General features: G+C 42.8%; 1 protein-coding gene across 13 annotated transcripts; it reads left to right on the forward strand.

Moving 5' to 3' along the window:
* Positions 1 to 1872: 1872 nt before the first annotated feature.
* LOC110504131 (ephexin-1) lies at positions 1873 to 24041 on the forward strand. 13 transcript variants are annotated; one of them, XM_090218839.1, is made up of 16 exons: positions 1873 to 2705; positions 3557 to 3843; positions 8764 to 8878; positions 9298 to 9672; positions 10408 to 10493; positions 11716 to 11951; positions 12100 to 12260; positions 12487 to 12639; positions 15650 to 15779; positions 15938 to 16012; positions 18686 to 18775; positions 20100 to 20263; positions 20458 to 20616; positions 20754 to 20833; positions 22269 to 22373; positions 22562 to 24041. In XM_090218839.1, the coding sequence occupies exons 2-16, from the start codon at positions 3642 to 3644 to the stop codon at positions 22810 to 22812; spliced, it is 2382 nt and encodes a 793-aa protein (XP_090074965.1). In that variant the 5' UTR covers positions 1873 to 2705; positions 3557 to 3641; the 3' UTR covers positions 22813 to 24041. The 13 variants fall into 13 exon arrangements, 6 of the variants coding, with proteins under 6 accessions (XP_090074965.1, XP_090074964.1, XP_021438634.2 ...); XM_090218838.1 differs by having other exon boundaries at positions 15654 to 15779; positions 15886 to 16012; XR_016491423.1 differs by lacking the exon at positions 1873 to 2705 and having other exon boundaries at positions 3191 to 3843; positions 15886 to 16012; positions 21167 to 22373.
* Positions 24042 to 26012: the final 1971 nt, after the last annotated feature.

Here is a 26012-nt window from a genome sequence, read left to right on the forward strand (position 1 = left end):
GTAGATAGATTAGTAAATCAGATTAGGATAAATGGGAGTGACAATCCTTCATATTAGTAGGGGAGAGTGGGGTAAATTGTGCCAAAGGGGTTATTGTGCCAAAGGGGTAAATTGAGCCAAAGGGGTCAATTGAGGGTCCCTTCCCACTGGGCACAGACGTCAGTTCAACATCTAGTTTGGATATACATTTGGTTGAGTTGTCAACTAACGAGAATTCAACGTGAAATCAACAACACGTTGGATTTAGGTACAATTTGTGTTTAAAAAGAGACAAATGCACTTACGTTGATGACGTTTTGCAAATCTAATCAGTTTTCCACATTGATACAATGTCAACACAGATTTTTTGGGTTGAAATGACATGGAAACAACATTGATTCAACCAGTTTTTGCCCAGCGGATTTTCTCGGAAATCATACACAAAATTAAACATTTGACCAAATATTTAGGAAGAAGTCATAAGTCTGTGAAGGAATAAACCACATGGAAAAAAATGGTAAACAAGTTAGGTCCAAAAAATGGATTTTCACCAAGTCAAAATAATGTATTGTGTTCGAGGTTTCACGATGCTTCTATCCAAACCAAAGTCATTTGTTTTAAGATTGTTCTATACATCAGTTGGAATCTCGATAAGCTTCAATATGAGGTCCTAAAACTAGCATGAAGTGCCTCCTAGTAGCTGTGTGGGCTAATATAGTCAAAATGTTTGCCTTGGGGTAAGTTAAGCCAATGGCAAGTTGATCAAATCAAAGTGTTTTCTTCACAGGCATAATGCTAGGCATTATGTTAGGTGTTAAATCTGTGTTCAAATTTGCTTAAAATTAGAGGATTGTGATTGTGTTGAATTGTGTTTTGGAAATAAAGAAGACATGGTTTTAAAAAGGTAGTGGAAATATTTAATTCAGTACAGAAATGTGTAGGCGGCTTAATTTACCCTGTCCCATTGTGCCACTAGACCACTTGCTTTGGACAAGCTATGTTTGTTAGAAAGAATACTACATTTCCCTTGATGGAGTGATTCTGAATGTAAAAATGGCTCAACTAAGCCCACTCTCCCTTACAGCTTTGACTGAGTTTAATTATTTCAGTCCCTTATGAGGTGAAACACTAGCAAGCATCTCTCTCTCTCGCTCTCTCCTCTTCCTCCCCACTTCTCACCTATACAAAAAGCTGACACGACACTTTAGCCAGAGGAGTTGATATACATTATGACTGAGTCCGTAAAAGCACTTTGTAGACATGTTCTATCCTGGAGCATAAGTTAATAGTTAACCAATAGGTGTCATATTATTATCAACAGGCTTCAGGTGTGGAATTTTAACAATGCCTTTAGCAGGCAGATTAAATCCATCGCTCGACTCAGATAACCACACTGTGGTTGGAGTTTACAAACGGCACTCTTGACCTGTGAACTAGAAAGACAGGGCTTAGAGAGTGAGAGGAGAAATATGTCCAACCAGGTTACACAATAATGCATCCTCAGGGAGGGACATATTGCATACCTCAGATGTCTGACTTGAGCTCAAGGAAAATTCTCAGTGGACAAAACGCATTCCGCCCCGAAACCCATCAGCTCGCTCTCTCTCTCTCTCTCTCTCTCTCTCTCTCTCTCTCTCTCTCTCTCTCTCTCTCTCTCTCTCTCTCTCTCTCTCTCTCTCTCTCTCTCTCTCTCTCTCTCTCTCTCTCTCTCTCTCTCTCTCTCTCTCTCTCTCTCTCTCTCTCTCTCTCTCTCTCTCTCTCAGTACTGATACTGTCACTATAAGTAAACATTCCTATTTTGATCACGGATTTGAGAAATCCTTTACACTTTCACTTCTCTCTCTTTTCTTTCTACTGTACCTCTCCTTCCTATACACGTTCTCTATATTGAAACATTACTGTAATAGAGATCTATCTGATTGGTTGGGTAGATACAGTCAACAAAGCTGTGTGAATCACACAAACACGCCCGTCTGAGGTGAGGAGTCAGTAGGGTGAGTCTGGAAAAGTGTGGTGCCTTGCTCAATCTGCATTGTTATTTTGTCAGTGTGACGTGAGATTGTTTCTGTTGTTATTGAGACGTCAAGAAGATCTGTGTGCCTTATTGCGCCTCTAATATATTATTAGATATGAGAATCTTTCCCAGTGACACAATAACTATTGTAGTTGGATGATCAAGACAGAAACAGTTCTGTATAAGACAGGCAGCTTCAGAGAGCTTGTGTTGTTACTCTGTCAGCCTTCCTCGATTATCTTTTGGATGTTGTGTGAATGTGTTTGACCCCCAGACCCTCTCCATCTGGTCTGATTAGAGGGAAGGAGTTTGATGGTCGGAGGCGAACACTCTGCTCATACAACGAGGCCTCACTCAACCATTCTCTGCATAAAGGAGCCCTGGAATTCTCTCTCCTGCTGCTGCATGAACTGTACTGATCAGGCAGCGGGGCGCAGGTTTACAGAGACCATCATCCACCACAGACAAGCAGGACAACAGGCTACATATCATCTGAACACACAGTTCTGTACCACACTGGAGGACCTACAGGAGAACTGGCAGGTGTACTGGTTTTAGTGTGTTCTCTGAGGTGTGACTAACCCCTATACAGGAGAATACAAGGTATACACCACTGGGGAACACACTGAAGATCTCCAGAGGAGGAATATAAAGAAAATAAGTACTAAAGGAGTGATCAGTGATCGCCATGAGGCTGAATTCCCTGGCACAGGTAAGTGGTTTTTCTGGTTCTCCAGAGCACAGAAGAGCAGAGCAGAGAGAGATGGCATGCAGGTGAGGCCAGGCCGGGCTCTGGAATATCTTTCAGCGGGCCCCAGACAGACAGTACAGCAGTGGTATTCAAAGTCGGGGTCTGCAGTGGGGTCGGCAAATGAAACATTAAGAGAACAGATTGTTGTATGGGCCAATATACAAATGTTTTTGAGAAAGATGATTAGAAAAAAATATGTTGAGTAAATGTATTTTTTGGTTTCTTTTCATTTTGATAAGAGATGAAAATGTAATGAATTAAAGGATATTTGTTGATATAAAAATAGAAATGTAACTATTTTAAGGTTGTGTCATTATATTTGGAGTGAGGTGGGATCATGAGAAAAAAAATGGTGTCCCCAGAAATTCTGGTGGAAGAAATGGGGTCCCTGCTGCAAAAGTTTGAATACCATTGCAGTGCAAGGCGGTACACAGAGGGTGAGAGGGAGGGAGGGAGAGAAAAAGAGGGCGAGTCATACACAGAATCATTACAGTTTAGGGAGAGAGAGGGGGCTGACTCTGATTGGCTCCATGGCTGTTTGAGTAACTAACAACACTCCTGCCCCCCAGGCAGGGGGTGGAGGAAGGGGGAGGAGTAGAGAGAGAGGAGAGAGAGAGGAGGAGGGACTAGGGAGAGCTACTTTGGCCTCAGTGTGCCGGGCAGTCGCTAACCTATGTGAGACTGAGCCCTGAAGTGTGTGTTGTGTTGTTGTTGTTGTGTTGCCTCGCTGGGACTTGAGATTGACAGAAATGGATTTTCTCCTGGATTCTGGCTAACATTTGATGGATTCTACACTCTCCTCTGCCCTGAAGCCAAACCCGACAGGAACTACCACACCATCCCGGATCTGAGAACAGGAGGGGGACACACACCCCACGGAGCCTGGAGCCCATTGCCATGGCGATGACGGCCCTGTTCAGGGGCAAGTGGGGACAAAAGTCGCAGGAGCCACCTGAGAAGCAGCCCGCAGCATCGGTGCACTCCACCAACCACGAGGAAGAAGAGGAGGATGACAGGGTCATCGCCCCCATCCGCAGGAACTCCCGCTTCTACCGTTCTATGAGGAAGAAGAGGCTGGCCTCGTCAGAACAACTTGAAAGTAAGAATAGAATACCCCCCTCTTCCCTTCCGCTCTGAATTTCACCAAGCATAGGCTACCTGAGGCAGCAGGTAGCCTAGTGGTTAGAGTGTTGGGCCAGTAACTGAAAGTTTGTTAGATCGAATTCCCGAGCTGACAAGGTACAAATCTGCCGTTCTGCCCCTGAACAAGGCAGTTAACCCACTGTTCCTAGGCTGTCATTGAAAATAAGAATTTGTTCTTAACTGACTTGCCTAGTTAAATAAAGGTTAAAAAATCTGTCTTTTGTCTGCTACAGTAGTGTCATTAAGTTTGAGAATACAATAACGCATTCAGTTTGAAAATATCTAGGATTCAGGTAGCATGGAATGCTGATAATCTATGTGTACAGCAGTTTTACCACAAAAAAATGACTTCAAAGTATTTTTTACTTAGTTACTTTACACCACTGATCTTTATATCCCATTGATGGACACAGGAAGACCCTGACCTCTTTCCTAAAATCATCCAGCCAGTCTGTCTGGGGTATCATTGTTGTTATTCTGTGGTGTTTTATAGACCGCAGAACAGCAGCTGTTGTCTTGTTCCACAGAGAACATAGGCTTGACGGTCGGACGGTCCTGAGAGCTAATGAAAGCTAATGAAACCAGAGGAACCGGTTCCATTGTTTTATAATATGTGTTGTTTTAACAAATCTGTATGAGTGATGCCTGTTCTTCTAGCCAACCACCTTTAACCTCCAGTCTACACACTTCATATAGCCTGAGGCTGGAGAGAAGGAGAGCTGCCGTCACGGAAATACTCCCTTCTCACTGTGCATAAACTGGTTGAATCAACATTGTTTCCACATAATTTCAATGTGGTGACGTTGAATCAACTTGGAAAAGTGATTGGACTCTCAAAAAGTCAGCGACCCAGAAGGGTGACATTTTTTGTTGATTTCACGTTCAATTCACATTAGTTGACAACTCAACCAAGTGAAAATCAAAACTATAAGTTGAACTGACGTCTGTGCTCAGTGGGTTGTTACACACCATAATATATTGCTATTGTCAACAAAGTATTCAGATACATGAATGTATAGGCCAATGGACTAAGAACTGTGCGACTACACCAGTGCATTCTACGACAGTTATGGTATGCTGTTTTTATTTCAGCCCTTCCCCTTTGTGTTTTTTACCCCTGTACATGGTGCAGGCCTCCAAGAATAGACACAGACAGTTCATTTCTCCAGGACTCTTTCCTGGTCCCTGGTAGACTTCGCCCAGCCTGTGAGATAGGCTTTTAGGGTGTGAGGGACATTTCTTTATATATGACCAGTTAGTTCCGGAGAGTCAAGCGCCCTAGTTAAACAAGAGCACGTTGTAAAATGTTGTGGGACCATTATAAAACAGGATGAAAAGAGATGATGCTCTTCAAAGACTGTAACCCTTGATATTTTCTTTGAGTCAAAGTCAAACCAGTATTCAACCTCTAGTGAAAGCTGTTTACATTTACTTTTAATTTAACCTTTATTTAACTAGGCAAGTCAGTTAAGAACAAATTCTTATTTACAATGACAGTCTAGGAACAGGAACTGCCTTGTTCAGGGGCAGAACAACAGATTTTTACCTTGTCTGCTCAAGGATTCGATCTAGCAACCTTTGCGGTTACTGGCCCAACGCTCTAACCACTAGGCTACCTGCTGCCCCAAAGTTGGTTACAACTTTCAGTTTGGTAGATAACCTTATCTTATCTGATCAATTGCTTTTTCTTATAGGAATAGTACAATTGTTGATTCACTTTTTCATTCCTCATACTCTCTCAAAACAATCTTGAATCTACAGGAATGATATACAGTAATGGGTCAATGAGTTTAAAAAGATAAGTCGATTTTTGTGTAAACGACCTACATGAGGTGTATGGGACTGGATTGGCTGTTCCATAGTTATTGTGTTGTATGGGACTGGATTGGCTGTTCCATAGTTATTGTGTTGTATGGGACTGGATTGGCTGTTCCATAGTTATTGTGTTGTATGGGACTGGATTGGCTGTTCCATAGTTATTGAGGTGTATGGGACTGGATTGGCTGTTCCATAGTTATTGTGTTGTATGGGACTGGATTGGCTGTTCCATAGTTATTGAGGTGTATGGGACTGGATTGGCTGTTCCATAGTTATTGTGTTGTATGGGACTGGATTGGCTGTTCCATAGTTATTGAGGTGTATGGGACTGGATTGGCTGTTCCATAGTTATTGTGTTGTATGGGACTGGATTGGCTGTTCCATAGTTATTGAGGTATATGGGACTGGATTGGCTGTTCCATAGTTATTGAGGTGTATGGGACTGGATTGGCTGTTCCATAGTTATTGAGGTGTATGGGACTGGATTGTCTGTTCCATAGTTATTGAGGTGTATGGGACTGGATTGTCTGTTCCATAGTTATTGAGGTGTATGGACTGAAGTGTATGGGACTGGATTGGCTGTTCCATAGCTACTGAAGTGTATGGGACTGGATTAGCTGTTCCATAACTACTGAAGTATATGGGACTGGATTGGCTGTTCCATAGTTATTGAGGTGTATGGGACTGGATTGTCTGTTCCATAGTTATTGAGGTGTATGGGACTGGATTGGCTGTTCCATAGTTATTGAGGTGTATGGGACTGGATTGGCTGTTCCATTGTTATCGAGGTGCATGGACTGGATTGGCTGTTCCATAGTTATTGAGGTGTATGGACTGAAGTGTATTGGACTGGATTGGCTGTTCCATAGCTACTGAAGTGTATGGGACTGGATTAGCTGTTCCATAACTACTGAAGTGTATGGGACTGGATTGGCTGTTCCATAAATACTGATGTGTATGGGACTGGATTGGCTCTTCCATAGCTACTGAAGTGTATGGGACTGGATTGGCTGTTCCATAACTACTGAGGAGTGTATTGGACTGGATTGGCTGTTCCATAACTACTGAAGTTTATGGGACTGGATTGGCTGTTCCATAAATACTGAAGTGTATGGGACTGGATTGGCTGTTCCATAGCTACTGAAGTGTATGGGACTGGATTGGCTGTTCCATAGCTACTGAAGTATATGGGACTGGATTGGCTGTTCCATAGCTACTGAAGTGTATTGGACTGGATTGGCTGTTCCATAGCTACTGAAGTGTATGGGACTGGATTGGCTGTTCCATAGCTACTGAAGTGTATGGGACTGGATTAGCTCTTCCATAACTACTGAAGTGTATGGGACTGGATTGGCTGTTCCATAACTACTGAAGTGTATGGGACTGGATTGGCTGTTCCATAACTACTGAAGTGTATGGGACTGGATTGGCTGTTCCATAGCTACTGAAGTGTATGGGACTGGATTGGCTGTTCCATAGCTACTGAAGTGTATGGGACTGGATTGGCTGTTCCATAACTACTGAAGTGTATGGGACTGGATTGGCTGTTCCATAACTACTGAAGTGTATGGGACTGGATTGGCTGTTCCATAGCTACTGAAGTGTATGGGACTGGATTAGCTGTTCCATAACTACTGAAGTGTATGGGACTGGATTAGCTGATCCATAGCTACTGAAGTTTATGGGACTGGATTGGCTGTTCCATAAATACTGAAGTGTATGGGACTGGATTGGCTGTTCCATAACTACTGAAGTGTATTGGACTGGATTGGCTGTTCCATAGCTACTGAGGAGTGTGAATGTAAACTGAACTCACTGTTCTGTGGGTGTAATAAATACAACAGGTGTTCAGTGGAGTGTGTGGTAGATGTGTGCCCATAGTATTAAATGGCCTTATTTTGTCCAAGCTGGTAGGCTATTGCATCACAACTTATTAGAAGACTAATGGCCAATGTAATGCATAATACCTCCAGCAGTCTTTAAGTACAAAGTCTGTTTTGAAATTATTTTTTATTTTTCACTGGAATCCTGCTACAAATACCTGAACAGGGATAGATTTTCTCAAAGGATTCTATTATATTTTATATATAGAACATCATGTGACTTTGGCCTATGTGGTGTTAGATCAGCAGAAAAGGGTGGCGCTTTGCAACTCCACTGAACTGAAGCATATAATTCCTGACTTAATGGGTGGGTAGATCTTCTGTTACAACAATAAGCATATGGAAGCACTTGCCCCCGAATAAGCAGGTGGTAATCTCAGAAAAGCAGAGGGGATTTTACCTGAGTTTGAAGGCTAGCTATCTCCATCGGTCATATCTTTGGGACATCCCTACCCCATTGAAGTTGACATTTAAAATGGTTAAGGTAAGGGTTAAGATTATGGTTAAGGTCAGGGTAAGGGTAGAGGATTCGCACAGCTGTTTATCAAGAGTTTATAACTGACTAATTCAAATGTCACTGTGTGAGTGTTCTCATGAGATAATCAGTCTCTTAACTCGCCCTCTTAATGCCAGTTTGCCAGAGGGAAATCAAGTGCTTGCAGGTCTGGGCGGTGTTAGTCAGTGGTGCAGCAGCTTATATAGAACCAGAATGGAGCTGCCAGGCAAACAGTGCCATTGAAAAACAATTCCTAAGTAGACTAGTTTAGCACTGGGAGGAAAACCCAGTTATTCACGTGTCCCAGGGTACAGTAATCTGCTGAAAACACACTCTCTCTCAATCCAGCTCAGGAGACTCCCCTAGCAACACATTCTTCTGTCTAAAGTGGGTTTCAAAGTCATGACTACCTGCATATCAGCCCTGTACTCTAAAGAGTCACTGTGTGTGTGTGTCTGTGTTTAATATAGGAAAATAGAGATAAAGTACTTTAATTTCCTTGTCCCTAACTCACTGTTCACTCTTTGCCCACTCACCCTTTTCTCTTAAACCCTTACTTATCATCTCTCTCTCTCTCTCTCTCTCTCTCTCTCTCTCTCTCTCTCTCTCTCTCTCTCTCTCTCTCTCTCTCTCTCTCTCTCTCACCATCTCTTTTTCTCTCTCTCTCTCCCTCTTCCAGGCCCTGCCGTCTCTCTGAGGCCTGGTCCAGAGCCCACCCCAGGCAGCAGGTCAAGCAGCAGCTCCCTCTGTGTCCCTGATCTCCAGAAACCTTCGCTATCTCCCCGGGCACAGCGGTGAGCCTTGCCGTAACCCAGCCCAGACTGATTCAAACACACACACACACAGACACTCACACGCAGACACACACTCAAACTGAGGAGCAACCAGGAGCAACCATTGTCTTTTATGAGCTGCTTTTCCATTGAGTGACATGTGAGCCTAGAGCAAGACAATACAGGACACTGTTCTTTGTTGCATATATTGTGTAAAGGAATATCAGTGTTCTGAATGCGCTACAGTTATATTTACATGTTAGTCATTTAGCAGACACTCTAATCTAGAGCAATTTACAGTATTTCGTGCATTCATTTTCATACTATTCCGTTACTCTAATACAGTTAGAGTTAAATTTGCCTCCTCATCTTCAAGAAGAGATATCACTCTTTCTTATTGTTATTGCAGCTGCTTATTACTGTGTACCTCTTGTATGTAGTACGCCAACCTCTCCACGCCAACTCCATTCCGGAACTGCGTTGCCGAGCAACGGGGAGCTCAGGAGCCCACACACACTTACTAGCCCGGCCTCTTCCCCTCTTTGGACTAGGAGAGGAGGAGGAGGGGGAGGAGGAGGGAGGAAGGGTGCAGATGCTTCTCCAACTAGTGGTCAGTGTGGAGGGGGCTCCACTTCCTCCTCCTCTGTTTCTAGAGCTCGGTTGTACCGGACACACGGCATGCACACACACACTGAAGACATGGAGAGCCTCTCAGAACGCACTGCAACCGCCTGCTCCGTACGGGAGCCCGGAGGGGGGACACAGTCACCGCAACCAGCGGAGGAGGAACTCAATGAAGAGGGCGTCAAACTCAGGTAAAAATATGTGGAGTGGAGTGGGGTGGGGGAGAGAGGAACTGTTGGGTTCCGCAATAGTTGATAAGTGGTAATTATGTGCTAATTGGTAATTGATTATTGAAAGTGCAGTATGTTGCAGGTGATGTATTTCTGTGTAATAATATGCTGAAGAGATTGAGCTTTTTGAAGAGGTGCTCAGTGAAGTACTAACAGTGTGTAGTGAGCTAGGCAGGCTGGAGATAGATGTGTAGTCCTCTAATTTTTCTTGCCGCATTTCAACAAGTGTGTCGAGAATGCGAGGAAGTGGGAGTTGCAGCATTTCTGCTCCTTCTATCAAACCCATCTTAGTAGAAAAAAAGGAGTCCCTGGTTAAAATATTGGGGCATGAATATATGTCTTGTTTTATGAGAACGTGTCTTTTAAAACACATATTAATGATCTTGAGGATGGACTCTCTCATAATATAAGGAATGGGGAGAACCAGAATTTCTAGATAGTCTGTTGAGATGTGAACATCTAATATTTCTAATGTGGTGTTAGTCAACCCACACAAAATTAACAGATGATATTTGACAATGTGAAATGAAGTGCTCTCAATCTGACTCCCATAGACCTCCGGATGATCCAATGAGTGTCCTTGAATTGTTGTAAATTATAGGATGAATAGTGGTTTGTCGTTGACTTCAAGGCATCTCCTTGCTCATCTCTCATCTTCATTTTTCTATCTTTCTTTCTCTCATTCTCTCTACTCAGGTTGGTGAGCAACAGGGAAAGAGCGAGCTCAACACCATTGAAAGTAGAACCCATCTGCTACAGTCTCAACATTGTCAAGAACGTTGGTGAGAAAAATATAGCCAGTAGAACTGTCAATTCCACGCAAGGTGGAGGCAACATATGTATTCCACCCACACTATAGTCTCCAGAGCTGCTGCTGCTGCACTGACATAATGACCTTCTCTGTTCCACCACCTACACACGCACAGGTGGTGGTACACACAAACATATGCAGGCACATACACACACACACACACTGCTGTTAACAACAACATATCCCATAATATTTCCTTAAAAAGAACAAGATTTGCCTGAAGTTGCATCCATCTATCACTTAAAACTTCACTGTGCATCCGTCAAGTTTGAAGGCTGAGTTTAGTGTGTGGTGGGGCACTGTTCTCTGTACTTACAGTAATGGGTATAGATGAGTTGAGATACTGATGTTCAGAGCAGTGTCACACCTAATCTGTGGATGTAAATAAATGGATGTCCTTTGAAAGGATGCATTAATGGAATAACTCAGCAGAAAGTGCTTTTTGTCAACATGTTGGTTCAAGCATGCCTCCCTCTTTCTCCTCTCTCAATCTCACCCTCTCTCTCCATCTCTCGCTCTCCCTGTCTTCTATATCCCTCTTTCTTTTCTTTCTCTCCCTCTCTTATGTAAGTGTCAATACCATACGCCCACCTACAGTAGGTGAGCATTTGAATTTGACTGAGGGGGCTTATGCAACCATTTCCTGTTGTTCAACATGACCTTAACGTCTATGTAGTGTGAGAGGACAGAACATACACATGCACACACGCACAGTGCTAATGTTCTCCTCCGCAACTAACCACCCTGCTTATCAATGTGCAAGTATCCAGCCCTCTTTCACCTGAAACTGGCTGAGAGAGAGGTAAAGAGAAAGAAAGGAGAGGACTGATAGAGAAATGTGAAGGAGATGAGATCCATTATTTCAAATGAGATGAGATCCATTCTTTCCAAATTGACTCTACACAATAACTAATGTAGTTACAACTCCACGATGTCACACAAATATGAAGGGAACGTTTTAGTTCTGGGTCACGGGGGTCAGTGTAAAGACAATAAAGAGTGGTTGTGAGTTATAAGTTTGATTGCCCCATGGGCCACATAAACTGTGTGATGTGGCCTCAGACTAAAGTGTCTGCTAAATAACCATAATAATATTTTATTGTTATCAAACCAAACATGACCATGTGCTCAGACTCATGTTGTCTTGCTTCTGTCCTTTTTCATTTCTATTTTGTCCCTTTTTGTCCCACCAGCCTTCCTGTACCAGGAGTACCGGGACACATCCAAGCAGCAGGAAATCGAGCAGCGACGGCAGCAGGATGGGTTGACCTCGGGGGTCAGCGCGGGGTTAGGGGTGACGTCCCCACCGGCCCTGCAGCTGCAGCTGAGGAACAACTCTCGCTCTCTGAGTCTGTGGCAGAACCTGGAGGTCGTGCAGCAGAGCGGCCTGCTCACCCAGCTACCGCAGAGAGAGGTCATCATACAAGAGGTGAGGGGTCAAAGGCCATACAGTAGAGAGAGAGAGAGAGAGAGAGGTAAAAGGTTATACTGGAGGGTGAAAGGTCAGAGAGGTCTTACTGGATGGTGAATGGTAAGTGAGAGCCTTACATGACCTGTGTCCTTGCTCTGTTCTCAAGGCCATGTTTGAGCTGGTGACCTCAGAGGCATCCTACTACAAGAGTCTGGAGGTGCTGGAGACCCACTTCCTGAAGAACCCTGTGCTGGTCAACACACTCAGCCAATCAGACATGCACTTCCTGTTCTCCAACATTGAGGAGGTGATGAAGGCCAGTGAAAGGTAAGAGAAGCCTGTGTGTGTGACTAATCAGCCCCCCCCCACCCCCATCCTCTCTGCAACGTGTGATTACTGATCCCTCTAAACTGCTGTGTTAAGCTTTCTGAAAGTAAAAGGTAAACAAGTCCTTATTCATCTTTCATTCCAGATCATACTGTAAGACTTGTATGGTGACCTTTATTCAACTGTCCCCTGCTGATGATGTCATACTATATACATCCTTCCTTAGGTTCCTGATGGACCTGGAGAACCGCATCGAACAGTCCCTCCAGATCTCAGACGTGTGTGACATCGTCCACGACCACGCCGTCAAGCACTTCCACGTCTTTATCACCTACGTCATCAACCAGGTGTATCAGGAGAAGAACTACCGACGCATTCTGTGGGTACCCCTCCAACTAATGTCTACAGTAGCATGATATGTGGGTTAACCTCTCTGTGCAGTAGTACAATAGGGATGGTGTTGTGGTTGGTATTGTAGCTGTGCCAAACTGTTGCCCATCACAGATCATTACCAATTTAGAATTGACAGTTCAAATCATGCTTTAACTGAGTAAGACCATCTATGTGATTTATGCACAGTAGGCCTATGTACTGTGTGTACTGACTGAATAAGATGAAGGTCTGTGAGTTGTATGACAGCATACCTGACAGAATAACACGTGACTTTCAGCACAATGGGAAGTGGCTGTCTATCAAAGTAACTGAACAGAAAGAACCTTAAGAACCTTGAGCTGTGGCTATGATAACAACAGAACACCTCTGCATTGAATAACATTCTGTTCACCTGTCCTGATCTGGGTGAAGCACCCATTTCCCGTGTGTGTGTGTGTGTGTGTGTGTGTGTGTGTGTGTATATGTCTCTGTGTATGTATACGTACAATATGTGTCCCTGCTTGTGTCTGGGTGGATTTGTCTCTGTGCCTATATATGTACAATATGTGTGTGTGTGTGGGTCACCCTGTATTAATGTTTTTAATGAGAGAACAGAACAGAGTTTGTATTGATAACGATGGCAGATTGATTGTGTGTGTGTGTGTCAGCCTGCATTAGTGTTTTTAATGAGAGAACAGAACAGGGTTTGTATTGATAACGATGGCAGGTTGATTGTGTGTGTGTATTAGTGTTTTTAATGAGAGAACAGAACAGGGTTTGTATTGATAACGATGGCAGGTTGATTGTGTGTGTGTATTAGTGTTTTTAATGAGAGAACAGAACAGGGTTTGTATTGATAACGATGGCAGGTTGATTGTGTGTGTGTGTATTAGTGTTTTTAATGAGAGAACAGAACAGGGTTTGTATTGATAACGATGGCAGGTTGATTGTGTGTGTGTATTAGTGTTTTTAATGAGAGAACAGAACAGGGTTTGTATTGATAATGATGGCAGGTTGATTGTGTGTGTGTGTATTAGTGTTTTTAATGAGAGAACAGAACAGGGTTTGTATTGATAATGATGGCAGGTTGATTGTGTGTGTGTGTATTAGTGTTTTTAATTAGAGAACAGAACAGGGTTTGTATTGATAATGATGGCAGGTTGATTGTGTGTGTGTGTATTAGTGTTTTTAATGAGAGAACAGAACAGGGTTTGTATTGATAATGATGGCAGGTTGATTGTGTGTGTGTGTATTAGTGTTTTTAATGAGAGAACAGAACAGGGTTTGTATTGATAATGATGGCAGGCTGATTGTGTTGCATAGTAGCAGCAGCAGGGTGTGGTTGTTTGTCAACGTAGATGTCTGTCCTGTCCCTCACCACCATCACCACATACCTGAGAGAAAGACTGTGACGTTCCCACGCAGGCAGCCCTACAGGACAGACCGCATGGATGGTAGAGACGCACTGGGAGCTAAGCCAGTTATCAAACACCAGACGCCCACTGGAAAAAACATACCATGGAGATTAGAGCTGTGAAGCAATACCAAAATATGACACACTGTAGGTCTGTATCAAGAGATTTAGGGTAGGAAACTCCATGGCATTGGGGACAGATTTTAGGAACTCCATCACCTACATCACCTAACATATCATTTACATTTACTCACACCTTAGTGGTGTACATGTAACTGCCAAAATAAAGGAAACACCAACATAAGTGTCTTAATAGCACATTGGGCCAACAGGAAACAGAACAGCTTCAATGCACCTTGGTATAGATTCTACATGTGTCTGGAACTCTATTGGAGGGACGCGACACCATTCTTCCACAAGAAACTCCACCATTTGGTGTTCTGTTGATGGTTCTGGAAAACGCTGTCTCAGACGCCGCTCCCGAATCTCCCATAAGTGTTCAATTGGGTTGAGGTCTGGTGACTGGATGGCCATGACGACATATGGTTTGCATCGTTTTCATACTCATCAAACCATTCAGTGACCACTCGTGGCCTGTGGATGGGAACATTGTCGTCCTATGGGGGCATACCATGGTAGCCCAAATAATGGCCTGCCCAGCATTTTTATACATGACCCTAGGCACGATGGGATGTTAATTGCTTAGTTAACTCACCAACCACACCTGTGTTGAAACACCTGCTTTCAATACACATTGTATCCCTCATTTACTCAAGTGTTTCCATTATTTTGGCAGTTACCTGTATGTACTGTGCTGACATGTTCCATATAATGTGATATAGCGATCATCGGCATAGCATTAATAACCATTAACAACATACAGAGAGTCAGTGACGGTGCTGTGAGTCACCTAGGTATTGGTGACAGTGTGAGCAGCTGTTTTGCTCTGCAGTGAATGCATTCTCCCCTCAAGGCTGGCTGGGAGATTCTTAAGAAATTTTCACTGCTGCTTCTCATTCCTAATCAGATTATTGATAGACTCCACACAGAGAGGGTAACAATCGCAAAGTCGATGCAAAAAAACATTCTTATAAAACACTATGGGAAAGAACTAAACTTGCTGAGCTCGAGATAAGGCTAACTTTAGAGAGGGAGACCTCTGCTGGGCAGTTGGTTGTACTGTCAAGACAGGGTGACATCATAGTCAACAGGCGGCTGTGGTTTTTCACAGGACACATAGCATTGATGGATGGATCTGTGTGGTCGGTGTGTTTGGACCTGCCTGGATGACGTCAGTGTGGTGATTTGTTGCTCTGAGTAAAAGTTCCGCTAACATCATAAAGCATGAGTAATAGTAGTCTGCTGCAACATCTAGCAGTTCTGTGAAGCGTGTCTACTCTCTGCGTAGAACGTCTGTGGTCAGACAACCTCCCTGAATCAGTCTGTGGTGGTTTGAACATGCCTGTGTTTTGTGTTGGCTGTCTTTGTGGTGGTTTGAACATGCCTGTGTTTTGTGTTGGCTGTCTTTGTGGTGGTTTGAACATGCCTGTGATTTGAGTTGGCTGTCTTTGTGGTGGTTCGAACATGCCTGTGTTTTGTCCAGACAGGGAAACCAGTCATTCCGTGAGGCCATGGCTCAGCTGGAGAACCAGCCGCATGTCCGAGGCCTCTCCTTCACCTCCTTCCTCATCCTCCCCTTCCAGAGGATCACACGACTCAAAATGCTGGTCCAGGTAAGTGGAGCAAGAGAGTGGGCTGAACCAAGATGGGGGAGCATAGCATTTCTGAATCGCGAATAATAGTTATGATAATGCTTTACTCTGTGCTAATATATTGCAGTATCCAGGATGTAAGTTTTGCGTTGAGCTTCTGCGGCTGTGCTTGCTTGCAGAACATTCTGAAGAGGGCAGAGGAGAATTCAGATATGGAGGCCAATGCCATCAAGGCTCACCATCAGCTGGAGCAGGTACGGTAACAGTACCAAACCGTTTACAGTACTAAACCAGTTTACAGCACTAAACCAGTCTGGGAGAGATGACAGAGTACTCGATTTGGTTCAGTACTGCGGGTTGTGATTATGGGCTCAGGGCCTGTCATGGTGTTGAGTGTTGCATTAAAAACAATCATCACCATCATCATGTTGGGAAGACTTAGTCTTGCCACGACTCTCTACGCTTTGTAGGGAATGATGACTGTCATGATGAGGTTAGTTGTAGTTGCCACAAACAAAGGAATGTGGTTTTAATTGGAGCATCAAGTATAGCCTCTACATAAATATTTGGTTCTCTCTGAAACAGGTCTAGCACTCTTTCCTTTGGACTCACAATCTGCATATATTCTTTGCCTCCCAGTAATGTTTGTTAAAGAGATTCTCTGGAACTTTTATATAATCTTTTGGAAGTCGTTCCTAACACCCGTGCCAATACATCCTCCAAACACCGGCTTCTTGGGCATGATCACTTAATTATACCATGTCATTGTTGAATACTCCTTTCTGATTGACATGAATGTCATTCTAGAATGTGCATTATTTCCCTATAACGCATGGTCTATTTGCACGGTAGAATTCAATGACTATAGTTCATGTTTACATGTTTTGTTTGAGCTGCTTTTGAAAGCAAAAGTATAATTGAAAACATATTGGTATTATTGAATTTGATTTTCTTAATAGAAAGCTAGAACTGGTGATTTGGTTAAGCAAGTCTGTTTGTTTGGTTACCACGACAACAAGTCAGAAGTTTACATACACATTAGCAAAATACATTTAAACTCAGTTTTTCACAATTCCTGACATTGAATCCTAGTAAAAATGCCATGTCTTAGGTCAGTTAGGATCACCACTTTATTTTAGGAATGTGGAATGTCAGAATAATAGTAGAGAGAATGATTTATTTCAGCTTTACCTTCTTTCATCACATTCCCAGTGGGTCAGAAGTTACCATACACTCAATTAGTATTTGGTAGCATTGCCTTTAAATTGTTTAACTTGGGTCAAACATTTCAGGTTGCCTTCCACAAGCTTCCCACAATAAGTTGGGTGAATTTTGGCCCATTCCTCCTGACAGACCTGGTGTAACTGATTCAGGTTTGTAGGCCTCCTTGATCGCACACACTTTTTCAGTTCTGCCCACAAATTTTCTCTAGGGTTGAGGTCAGGGCTTTGTGATGGCCACTCCAATACCTTGACTTTGTTGTCCTTAAACCATTTTGCCACAACTTTGGAAGTATGCTTGGGGTCATTGTCCATTTGGAAGACCAATTTGCGACCAAGTTTTAACTGATGTCTTGAGATGTTGCTTCAATATATCCACATAATTTCTGTCCTCATGATGCCATCTATTTTGTGAAGTGTTCTTCGGCTTGCAAGCCTCCCCCTTTTTTTCCTCCAAACATAACGATGGTCATTATGGCCAAACAGTTCTATTTTTGTTTCATCAGACCAGAGGACATTTAAAAAAACGTACAATCTTTGTCCCCATGTGCAATTGCAAACCATAGTCTGGCTTTTTTATAGTGGTTTTGTAGCAGTGATTCCTTCCTTGCTGAGCGGCCTTTCAGGTTATGTCGATATAGAACTTGTTTTACTGTGGATATATAATATTGTACCTGTTTCCTCCAACATCTTCACAAGGTCCTTTGCTGTTGTTCTGGGATTGATTTGCACTCTTCGCACCAAAGACAGGGCAGGGCGTGTCTCCTTCCTGAGCGGTATGATGGCTGCGTGATCCCATGGTGTTTATACTTGCGTACTATTGTTTGTACAGATGAACGTAGTACCTTCAGGTGTTTGAAAATTGCTCCCAAGGATGAACCAGACTTGTGGAGGTCTACAATTGTTTTTCTGAGGTTTTGGCTGATTTATTTAGATTTTCCCAATATGTCAAGAAAAGAGGCACTGAGTTTGAAGGTAGACCTTGAAATACATCCACAGGTACACCTCCAATTGACTCCAATTATGTCAATTAACCTATCAGAAGCTTCTAAAGCCATTACATAATTTTCTGGAATTTTCCAAGCTGTTTAAAGGCAGAGTCAACTTAGTGTATGTAAACTTCTGACCCACTGGAATTGTGATGCAGTTAATTATAAATTAAATAATCTTTCTGTAAACAATTGTTGGAAAAATTACTTGTGTCATGCACAAAGTAGATGTCCTACCGACTTGCCAAAACTATAGTTTGTTAACAAGAAATTTGTGGAGTGGTTGAAAACGAGTTTTAATGACTCCAACCTAAGTGTATGTAAACTTCCGACTTCAACTGTATATAGTAAACTTGCTAGCTACTTCAGTGGATGTTGAACAAATTTCTATTGGCAAATGAACACATTTCTAGTAGCAAATGTGCTAAATTATAACCAAAGTATAAAAGGGATAATCAACTTGGGGCTCTTTGTGTTCTCTGGAAAATAATGCAACTCTGTAGGTCAGTTCCGAACACACCTTCTACGTTTACGTCTACGTCTATTTTCCATAAAGTGCACAACCCTCGTTGATTATCCTTTACATAAACTACACATTGACACATCCACACTTACTAGTCGCAAAAGTTCCGGAGCATGTCTTTAACGGCCTATATACAATTCCAAGGGAGTGTTGGGATGTGTTCCTTATATAATGGTTTGTTTGCCCGATTGTCAGATTGTGAAGGAGTGCAACGAGGGTGTGAGGAAGATGAGTCGTACAGAGGAACTCATCAGCATTGAGAAAACACTGGAGTTCAAGTCTAAGGTACCTGTCACCAGTCATGTGACAACATGTCTATATTCTATATAGTCAGTGAAATTGCCAGACTGGCACAGACAGACTTGGTCAAAGGTTATCTATCTCAGTTAGGTTCCACGCATTTGGCTACACCCTCAGTAACATCTGCTAAACATATGTATGTGAACTATGAAATTTGATTTGATTGCTTGTTTGATTCCTTTAACCTTTCTGGAAAGGGGGTTCCGCTAGCGGAACACCTGGCCTACAGCCAGTGAAATTACAGGGCGCCAAATTCTAACAGAAATCTCATAATTAAAATTCCTCAAACACAAGTATTATACACCATTTTAAAGATAAACTTCTTGTTAATCCAACCACCGTGTCCGACTTGAAAAAGGCTTTACGGCGAAAGCACACCATGCGATTATGTTAGGACAGCGCCTAGCCACAAAAACCAAACAGACATTTTCCAGCCAAGGAGAGGTGTCACAAAAGTCAGAAATAGCGTTAAAATGAATCACTTACCTTTGATGATCTTCATCTGGTGGCACTCCCAGGACTCCATGTTACACAATAAATGTTTGTTTTGTTCGATAAAGTTAATCTTTATGTCCAAAAACTTCCTTTTTGTTCATGCGTTTAGTTCAGTAATCCGTATGCACAAAATCCAGACAAGTTCCATTCAAGTTCATAGAAACATGTCAAACGATGTTTCTAATCAATACTTAGGGTGTTTTTATCATAAATATTCAATAATGTTTCAACAGGACAATACTGTTTTCATTAGAAAGGAAGGGGAACGAATGTTGCGCTCACGGCCACGCGCGATAAACAACTCATGCTTTCGGCTGAGCCACTTACTCTGAGTGCTCGTATTCTCCCCCTTTCACAATAGAAGCCTGAAACAACTTCTAAAGACTGTTGACATCTACTGGAAGCCTTAGGAAGTGCAATCTGACCCCACAGACACTGGATATTCGATAGGCATTCACTTGAAAACTACAAACCTCAGAGTTCCCACTTCCTGGTTGGATTTTTCTCAGGTTTTCGCCTGCCATATGAATTCTGTTATACTCACAGACATAATTTTAACAGTTTTGGAAACTTTCGAGTGTTTTCTATCCAAATCTAATAATTATATGCATATTCTAGCTTCTGGGCCTGAGTAGCAGGCAGTTTACTCTGGGCATGCTTTTCATCCAAACTTCCCAATGCTGCCCCCTATTCCAAATTAAGGAGGTCGATAGACCGAAATGTTGGCATTTCAACAGCAAATAAACAGATGTAAAAAAGAGATCTCTATGATCTATAATAACCCTGAGTTGAACCTGTGACCCTCTCCCTCCAGTCGGTGCCGGTGATCTCCCACTCCCGCTGGCTGCTGAAGAAGGGTGAGGTGCAGCAGATGGCCGGGCCAAAGAGCACTAGGACCATGCGGAGCAAGAAGCTCCACCACCCTGTCTACCTGTTCCTCTTCAACAACCTGCTGCTCATCACCAAGCGCAGCTCCAGGTCAGCACATGACATCACCACACAGAGACAGCTAGTGGTCATTCGGGGTCGCAGTGCACAACCACTTTCAGTCTGTGACTTTCTATTGCCCCCCCCAACACAAAATGTTGTATACAGGCTGTTTTGAAGTCTACTACCTGCCAAACTGCCCTTTGTCACATGAGGCTTTGTATATGTGTGTGTCTCTTCGTCAGTGGTGAGAAGTTCCAGGTGCTGGACTCGTGCACACGGGCCATGCTGAGGACTGAGGACATGGAAGACCAGGGTCAGATGCTGGCTAATGTGTTCAACCTGAAACTTCTGGAGAACCAGGAGGAGAGGCATGTCAGCTACATGCTCAAGACCTCCAGCATGTAAGTGACTACAACTAACAGCATTATATATGAGTCTCAAGCCCCCTCGGCACCTAGTGTGCTCAGTTCAGTACTTCTCTGTATGCAATTGATCTGTTATTAACAATCTCCAATGTGTTCCTGTGTGCTGCTGCCAGGAGTGACAAGCTGCGCTGGATATGTGCTCTCACGCCAAACCGCCGCACGCGATTCATGTCCACCAGCGCCCACCAACCAGGTGAGACGTACAAAAAGATGACACACACAGACACAGAGATGACATCCAGAACTTTGGCATTCCAGTTGTCAATTTGTTGAGGTAATCTGAAGAGATTTCACCCCATGCTTCCTGAAGCACCTCCCACAAGTTGGATTGGCTTATTGGGCACTTCTTATGTACCATAACAGCTCAATAGGGTTGAGATCCGGTGACTGCTGGCTGCTTCATTATAGACAGAATACCAGCTGACTGCTTCTTCCCTAAATAGTTATTGCATAGTTTGGAGCTGTGCTTTGGGTCATTGTCCTGTAATAGGAGGAAATTGTCTCCAATTTTAAGCTCTGTCCACAGGTTATGGCATGGCGTTGCAAAATGGAGAGATGGCCTTCCTTCTTCAAGATCCCTTTTACCCTGTACAAATCTCCCACTTTACCACCACCAAAGCAGACCATCACATTGCCTCCACCATGCTTGACAGATGGCGTCAAGCACTTCTCCAGCATCTTTTCATTTTTTCTGCGTCTCACGAATGTTCTTCTTTGTGATCCGAACACCTCAAACTTAGATTTGTCTGTCCAGTGTCTGTGTTTTTGCCCATCTTAATATTTTCTTTTTGTTGGCCAGTCTGAGATATGGCTGTTTCTTTGCAACTCTGCCTAGAAGGCCAGAATCCCGGAGTCGCCTCTTCACTGTTGACGTTGAGACTGGTGTTTTGCGGGTACTGTTTAATGAAGCTGCCAGTTGAGGAGTTGTGAGGCGTCTGTTTCTCAAACTAGACACTCTAATGTACTTGTCCTCTTTCTCAGTTGTGCACCGGGGCCTCCCACTCCTCTTTCTATTCTGGTTAGAGCCAGTTTGCCCTGTTCTGTGAAAGGAGTAGTACACAGTGTTGTACGAGATCTTCAGTTTCTTGGCAATTTCTCGCATGGAATAGCCTTAATTTCTCAGAACAAGCATAGACTGACGAGTTTCAGAAGAAAGGGCTTTGTTTCTTGCCATTTTGAGCCTGTAATTGAACCCATAAATGCTGATGCTCCAGATACTCAACTAGTCTAAAGAAGGCAAGTTTTATTGCTTCTTTAATCAAAACAACAGTTTTCAGCTGTGCTAACATAATTGCAAAAAGGTTTTCTAATGATCAATTAGCCTTTTAAAATGATAAACTTGGATTAGCTAACACAACGTGCCATTGGAACACAGGAGTGATGGTTGCTGATAATGGGCCTCTGTACGCCTACGTAGATATTCCATTAAAAATCAGCCGTTTCCAGCTACAATAGTCATTTACAACATTAACAATGTCTACACTGTATTTCTGATCAATTTTATGTTAATGGTAAAAAAATTGGCTTTTCTTTTAAAAAACAAGGACATTTCTAAGTGACCCCAAACTTTTGAATGGCAGTGTATATGTTATTAATGTGCCTGTGTGTGTGCGTGCGTGTGTGGTCAGCCTCTCCTCAGGTCCAGTGTATTCAGTCGTATTCGTCTCAGGAGCCAGATGAGCTGTCCATTGAGATGGCTGACGTGTTGAACATCCTGGAGAGGACAGATGACGGTGAGATCAGACAACATATCTCCTGGGAGATCTTAGTACTAGGAGCTCTAGTGTAGATTCAACAGGCTGCCTGTTAGTTAATATCTCTCCCTTTACTCCCTCTCTTTCTTTACCTACACTCCTCTTCCATTCTTCCCTCTCTCTCCCCCTCTCTCTCTCTCTCTTGCTCCTCTCTATCACCCCCTCAGGCTGGATGATGGGTGAGAGGCTCCATGATGGAGAGAAGGGCTGGTTCCCTTGTCGGGTAGTAGAGGAGATCAAGAACCAGGAAGTGCGGGCCCAGAACCTCAGGGAGTGCCAGAGGATCCACCTGGCCCAGGAAGGGGGCGCTTCCTCAGGGTCCAGGCTGGGCTCCAGGGGTGGCAGACGCACCCCCAAAACTCCCAAAGTCTCAAATTTCTTCGGTACCTGGACTGACCAGTCAGAGGAGGAACAGTGAAGCACATGATATTCCACACTGAAAGTGATTGGTTGGAACCCCCTGGCATCGATTTTTACTGGACCACATGGATCAAATGACAGAGATCATGTGATTTGAGCATGGGATTGCATTGGAAGAAAGTGACATCATGCAATGACATTATTTCCTATTAACTGTTTCCCTTTCTCAAGTGGTTTTGGTGTGCCAGGGTTTAGGGTCCCAGGCTCTATGGTTTAGGGTCCCAGGCCCCAGGGTCCCAGGCTCCAGGGTTTAGGGTCCCAGGCTCCAATGTTTAGGGTCCCAGGCTCCAGGGTTTAGGGTCCCAAACCCCAGGGTCCCAGGCCCCAGGGTTTAGGGTCCCAGGCTCCCCTGATGGGTCCTACGATCAGAGCACTTCTTCCATAACTCCAACACACTGCATGTCTTACAGTACTTCCAGTGGAATGATTCAGCACTACCAGTCTAACTAAAACAAGGCTCCGGTGGAACAGGAGCTATGCATGAGATGGGAGAAGATGATAACCACAGAAACAGTTCTCAAGGGGATGGTAACATGTGAATATATCGTAACCTTGCCTCAACTGCATGGGCCAATTTTTTTCTGCATTTTTTTAAGCGCTTCTGTGCTAGAGATTTAATTACCCCAGAACAACGGCTTGACGATCCACCCTTTTGTAAAGAGCAACTCCTCTATTGAAACCATACAAGAAGCACGTTTTAAAATCCACCCACTAGCACTGAATGGAAATTAACCGTGAATGTTTCATGATTCTGTACAGTAAATAGAACAATCACATGACAGAGTGCTCAGTATTGGGCAGGAAGCAATTGACTGGAGAAGACGAGCCCTACAGAATCACAGGCCTTGCTTAATCAGTGGACGTGTTCTTGGGGTCAGTTCCCTTGCCAATACTGATATGCCACTTACACATGTACACTGACAAACGAGAGCACACACACACACACTTGGGGAAATCCTGCACAACTTCTCCAACTTGAAAAACCCTCCACAGACACCTGGTCCTGAAGCATCTGCACAGAATGTGCCAACACACCGACAGCACTGGAATGGCATGCGAGTGACAAAACATGTGGGTGTATGATGAGTATGTGTACGTGTGCATACTGTATGCCTTGAATGTTCAACATACAATTAAATAATTACTGAAACATTGTGTAATTGAATTATGTAAGAAGTAATTTATTGTTAATAAAATCTAAATCTGAAATTCAAATGGACATGATTTGTTTATTATGTTGATAACTGGTTTGACTGATATTTAACCCACGTGTTAAGCCCTGATTTAGGTTCATCTCTGAGTGAATTCCTGGTAATATGGAGATGTCATTTAACCTGCATAAAGGTTGGTGAATAAGAACCCTGTCTTGCTGACACAATATTCTTGTTTACAAAACATTTAGATTAAACATTAAACCATCTTTTAACATACTACCTGAAAAATTGAGCATTACTATATATACACTACATGAACAAAAAGTATGTGGACACCTGCTTGTCGAACATCTCATTGCAAAATCGTGAGCATTAATATGGAGTTGGTCCCCCCTTTGCTGTTATAACAGCCTCTACTCGTCTGGGAAGGCTTTCTACTAGATGTTTGAACATTGCTGCGGGGATTTGCTTCCATTCAGCCACAATAGCATTAGTGAGGTCGGGCACTGATGTTGGGCGATTAGGCCTAAAATACTACTTCAGTAAAAGTCTAAAAGTATTTGGTTTTAAATATACTTAAGTATCATAAGTAAATGTAGTGCTAAAATATACTTAAGTATCAAAACTACAAATAATTTTTAATTCCTTATATTAAGCAAACCAGACGTTTTTTTAAAAAACATTTACGGATAGCCAGGGTCCCACTACAACACTCAGACATAATTTAAAAATAAAGCATTTGTGTTTAGTGAGTCCACCAGATCAGAGACAGTAGGGATCAGTGTTGCCAATTTAGTGACTTTGCCGCTATATTTAGCGAGTATTCAGACCCCTCTAGCAACACATTTTCAAAAAAGCAATGCCAAATGCCATAGCAGTCTCTTTCTGATGTAAAGCAGAGGGTCACTGAGCATGTGGTGCATGAGATGGGAGACTTCATCTTGCAAACAACACAGCAACACCTCCATGCGGTGCCCTTTTGGCCCTTAGGCACATCCATGCCTGCACAAATATATTTGGGCAGATGAACACTTGTGGCAGGAGCAGAAGGGACAGGGCTTGTTGCAGTGGTGCTGTAGCCAGCAAGCTCCTTGATGCTCCCTCTAATGTAGACTGATTGGAGGAAGCATGCTGGCTGTGTTGAGATGTATGGGTTTGCATTCTACACATTCTACACCATACCATTTAGATATATATATATATATATATATATATATATATATATATATATATATATATATATATATATATATATATATATATATATATATATATATATATATATATATATATATATATATACATACAGTGGGGCAAAAAAAAGTATTTATTCAGCCACCAATTGTGCAAGTTCTCCCACTTAAAAAGATGAGAGAGGCCTATAATTTTCATCATAGGTACACTTCAACTATGACAGACAAAATGAGAAAAAAAATCCAGAAAATAAATCACTTTGTAGGATTTTTTATGAATTTATTTGCACAGTAAAGTACAGATACCCCCCCAAAAGTACTTAAGTAGTACTTTAAAGTATTTTTTACTTAAGTACTTTACACCTACTGACCGTAGGGATGGTGCCAGGTTTATTCCAGACATAAACAGGTTTCCATCCAACCTTTTTATGTCAGATAAAAAAATGTCATGATAGGCCTAATGTAAACAGACTTGACATTTTCCAAATTTCGACAAAACAAAATAAACTAGACAAAGTGGGATCTTTTCTTGTCGGTAAAATTAAGTATGCGAGAAATTTCGGTGGAAACGCTTTTATGCACAAATATTTATATAATAACCATCCGATTGACGTAAATTTGAAGTCCGGCGATGACATATTGTGTGGTCCTCCCACTACCACTCGTCTGGAAAGCAATCAAAGCATGCAGTAGGCTACCGATTAATGAAATGATAATGGACTTCACAGGGTGGTGTAAGTGCACGGTGATGAGTTTGATGCTTCTTTAAAATAAATATCGAGGGCTCTTATTCTGGAGACATGATCATCGATGCTTGGCTACCGTTTGACAAATAAAAATAATCTTGCTCT

This window comes from Oncorhynchus mykiss, chromosome 24 (assembly GCF_057628025.1).
Source record: "Oncorhynchus mykiss isolate SJ-2025 chromosome 24, ASM5762802v1, whole genome shotgun sequence".
Lineage (NCBI taxonomy): Eukaryota > Metazoa > Chordata > Actinopteri > Salmoniformes > Salmonidae > Oncorhynchus > Oncorhynchus mykiss.

Excerpts from the sequence above, each read along its gene's own strand:
- LOC110504131 (XM_090218838.1), top strand. The coding sequence starts at position 3,642 with ATGGCGATGACGGCCCTGTTCAGGGGCAAGTGGGGACAAAAGTCGCAG. Across the intron at positions 3,844-8,763 it reads CTCGTCAGAACAACTTGAAA|GCCCTGCCGTCTCTCTGAGG; the intron begins GTAAGAATAGAA and ends TCCCTCTTCCAG. Across the intron at positions 10,494-11,715 it reads CAACATTGTCAAGAACGTTG|CCTTCCTGTACCAGGAGTAC; the intron begins GTGAGAAAAATA and ends TTGTCCCACCAG.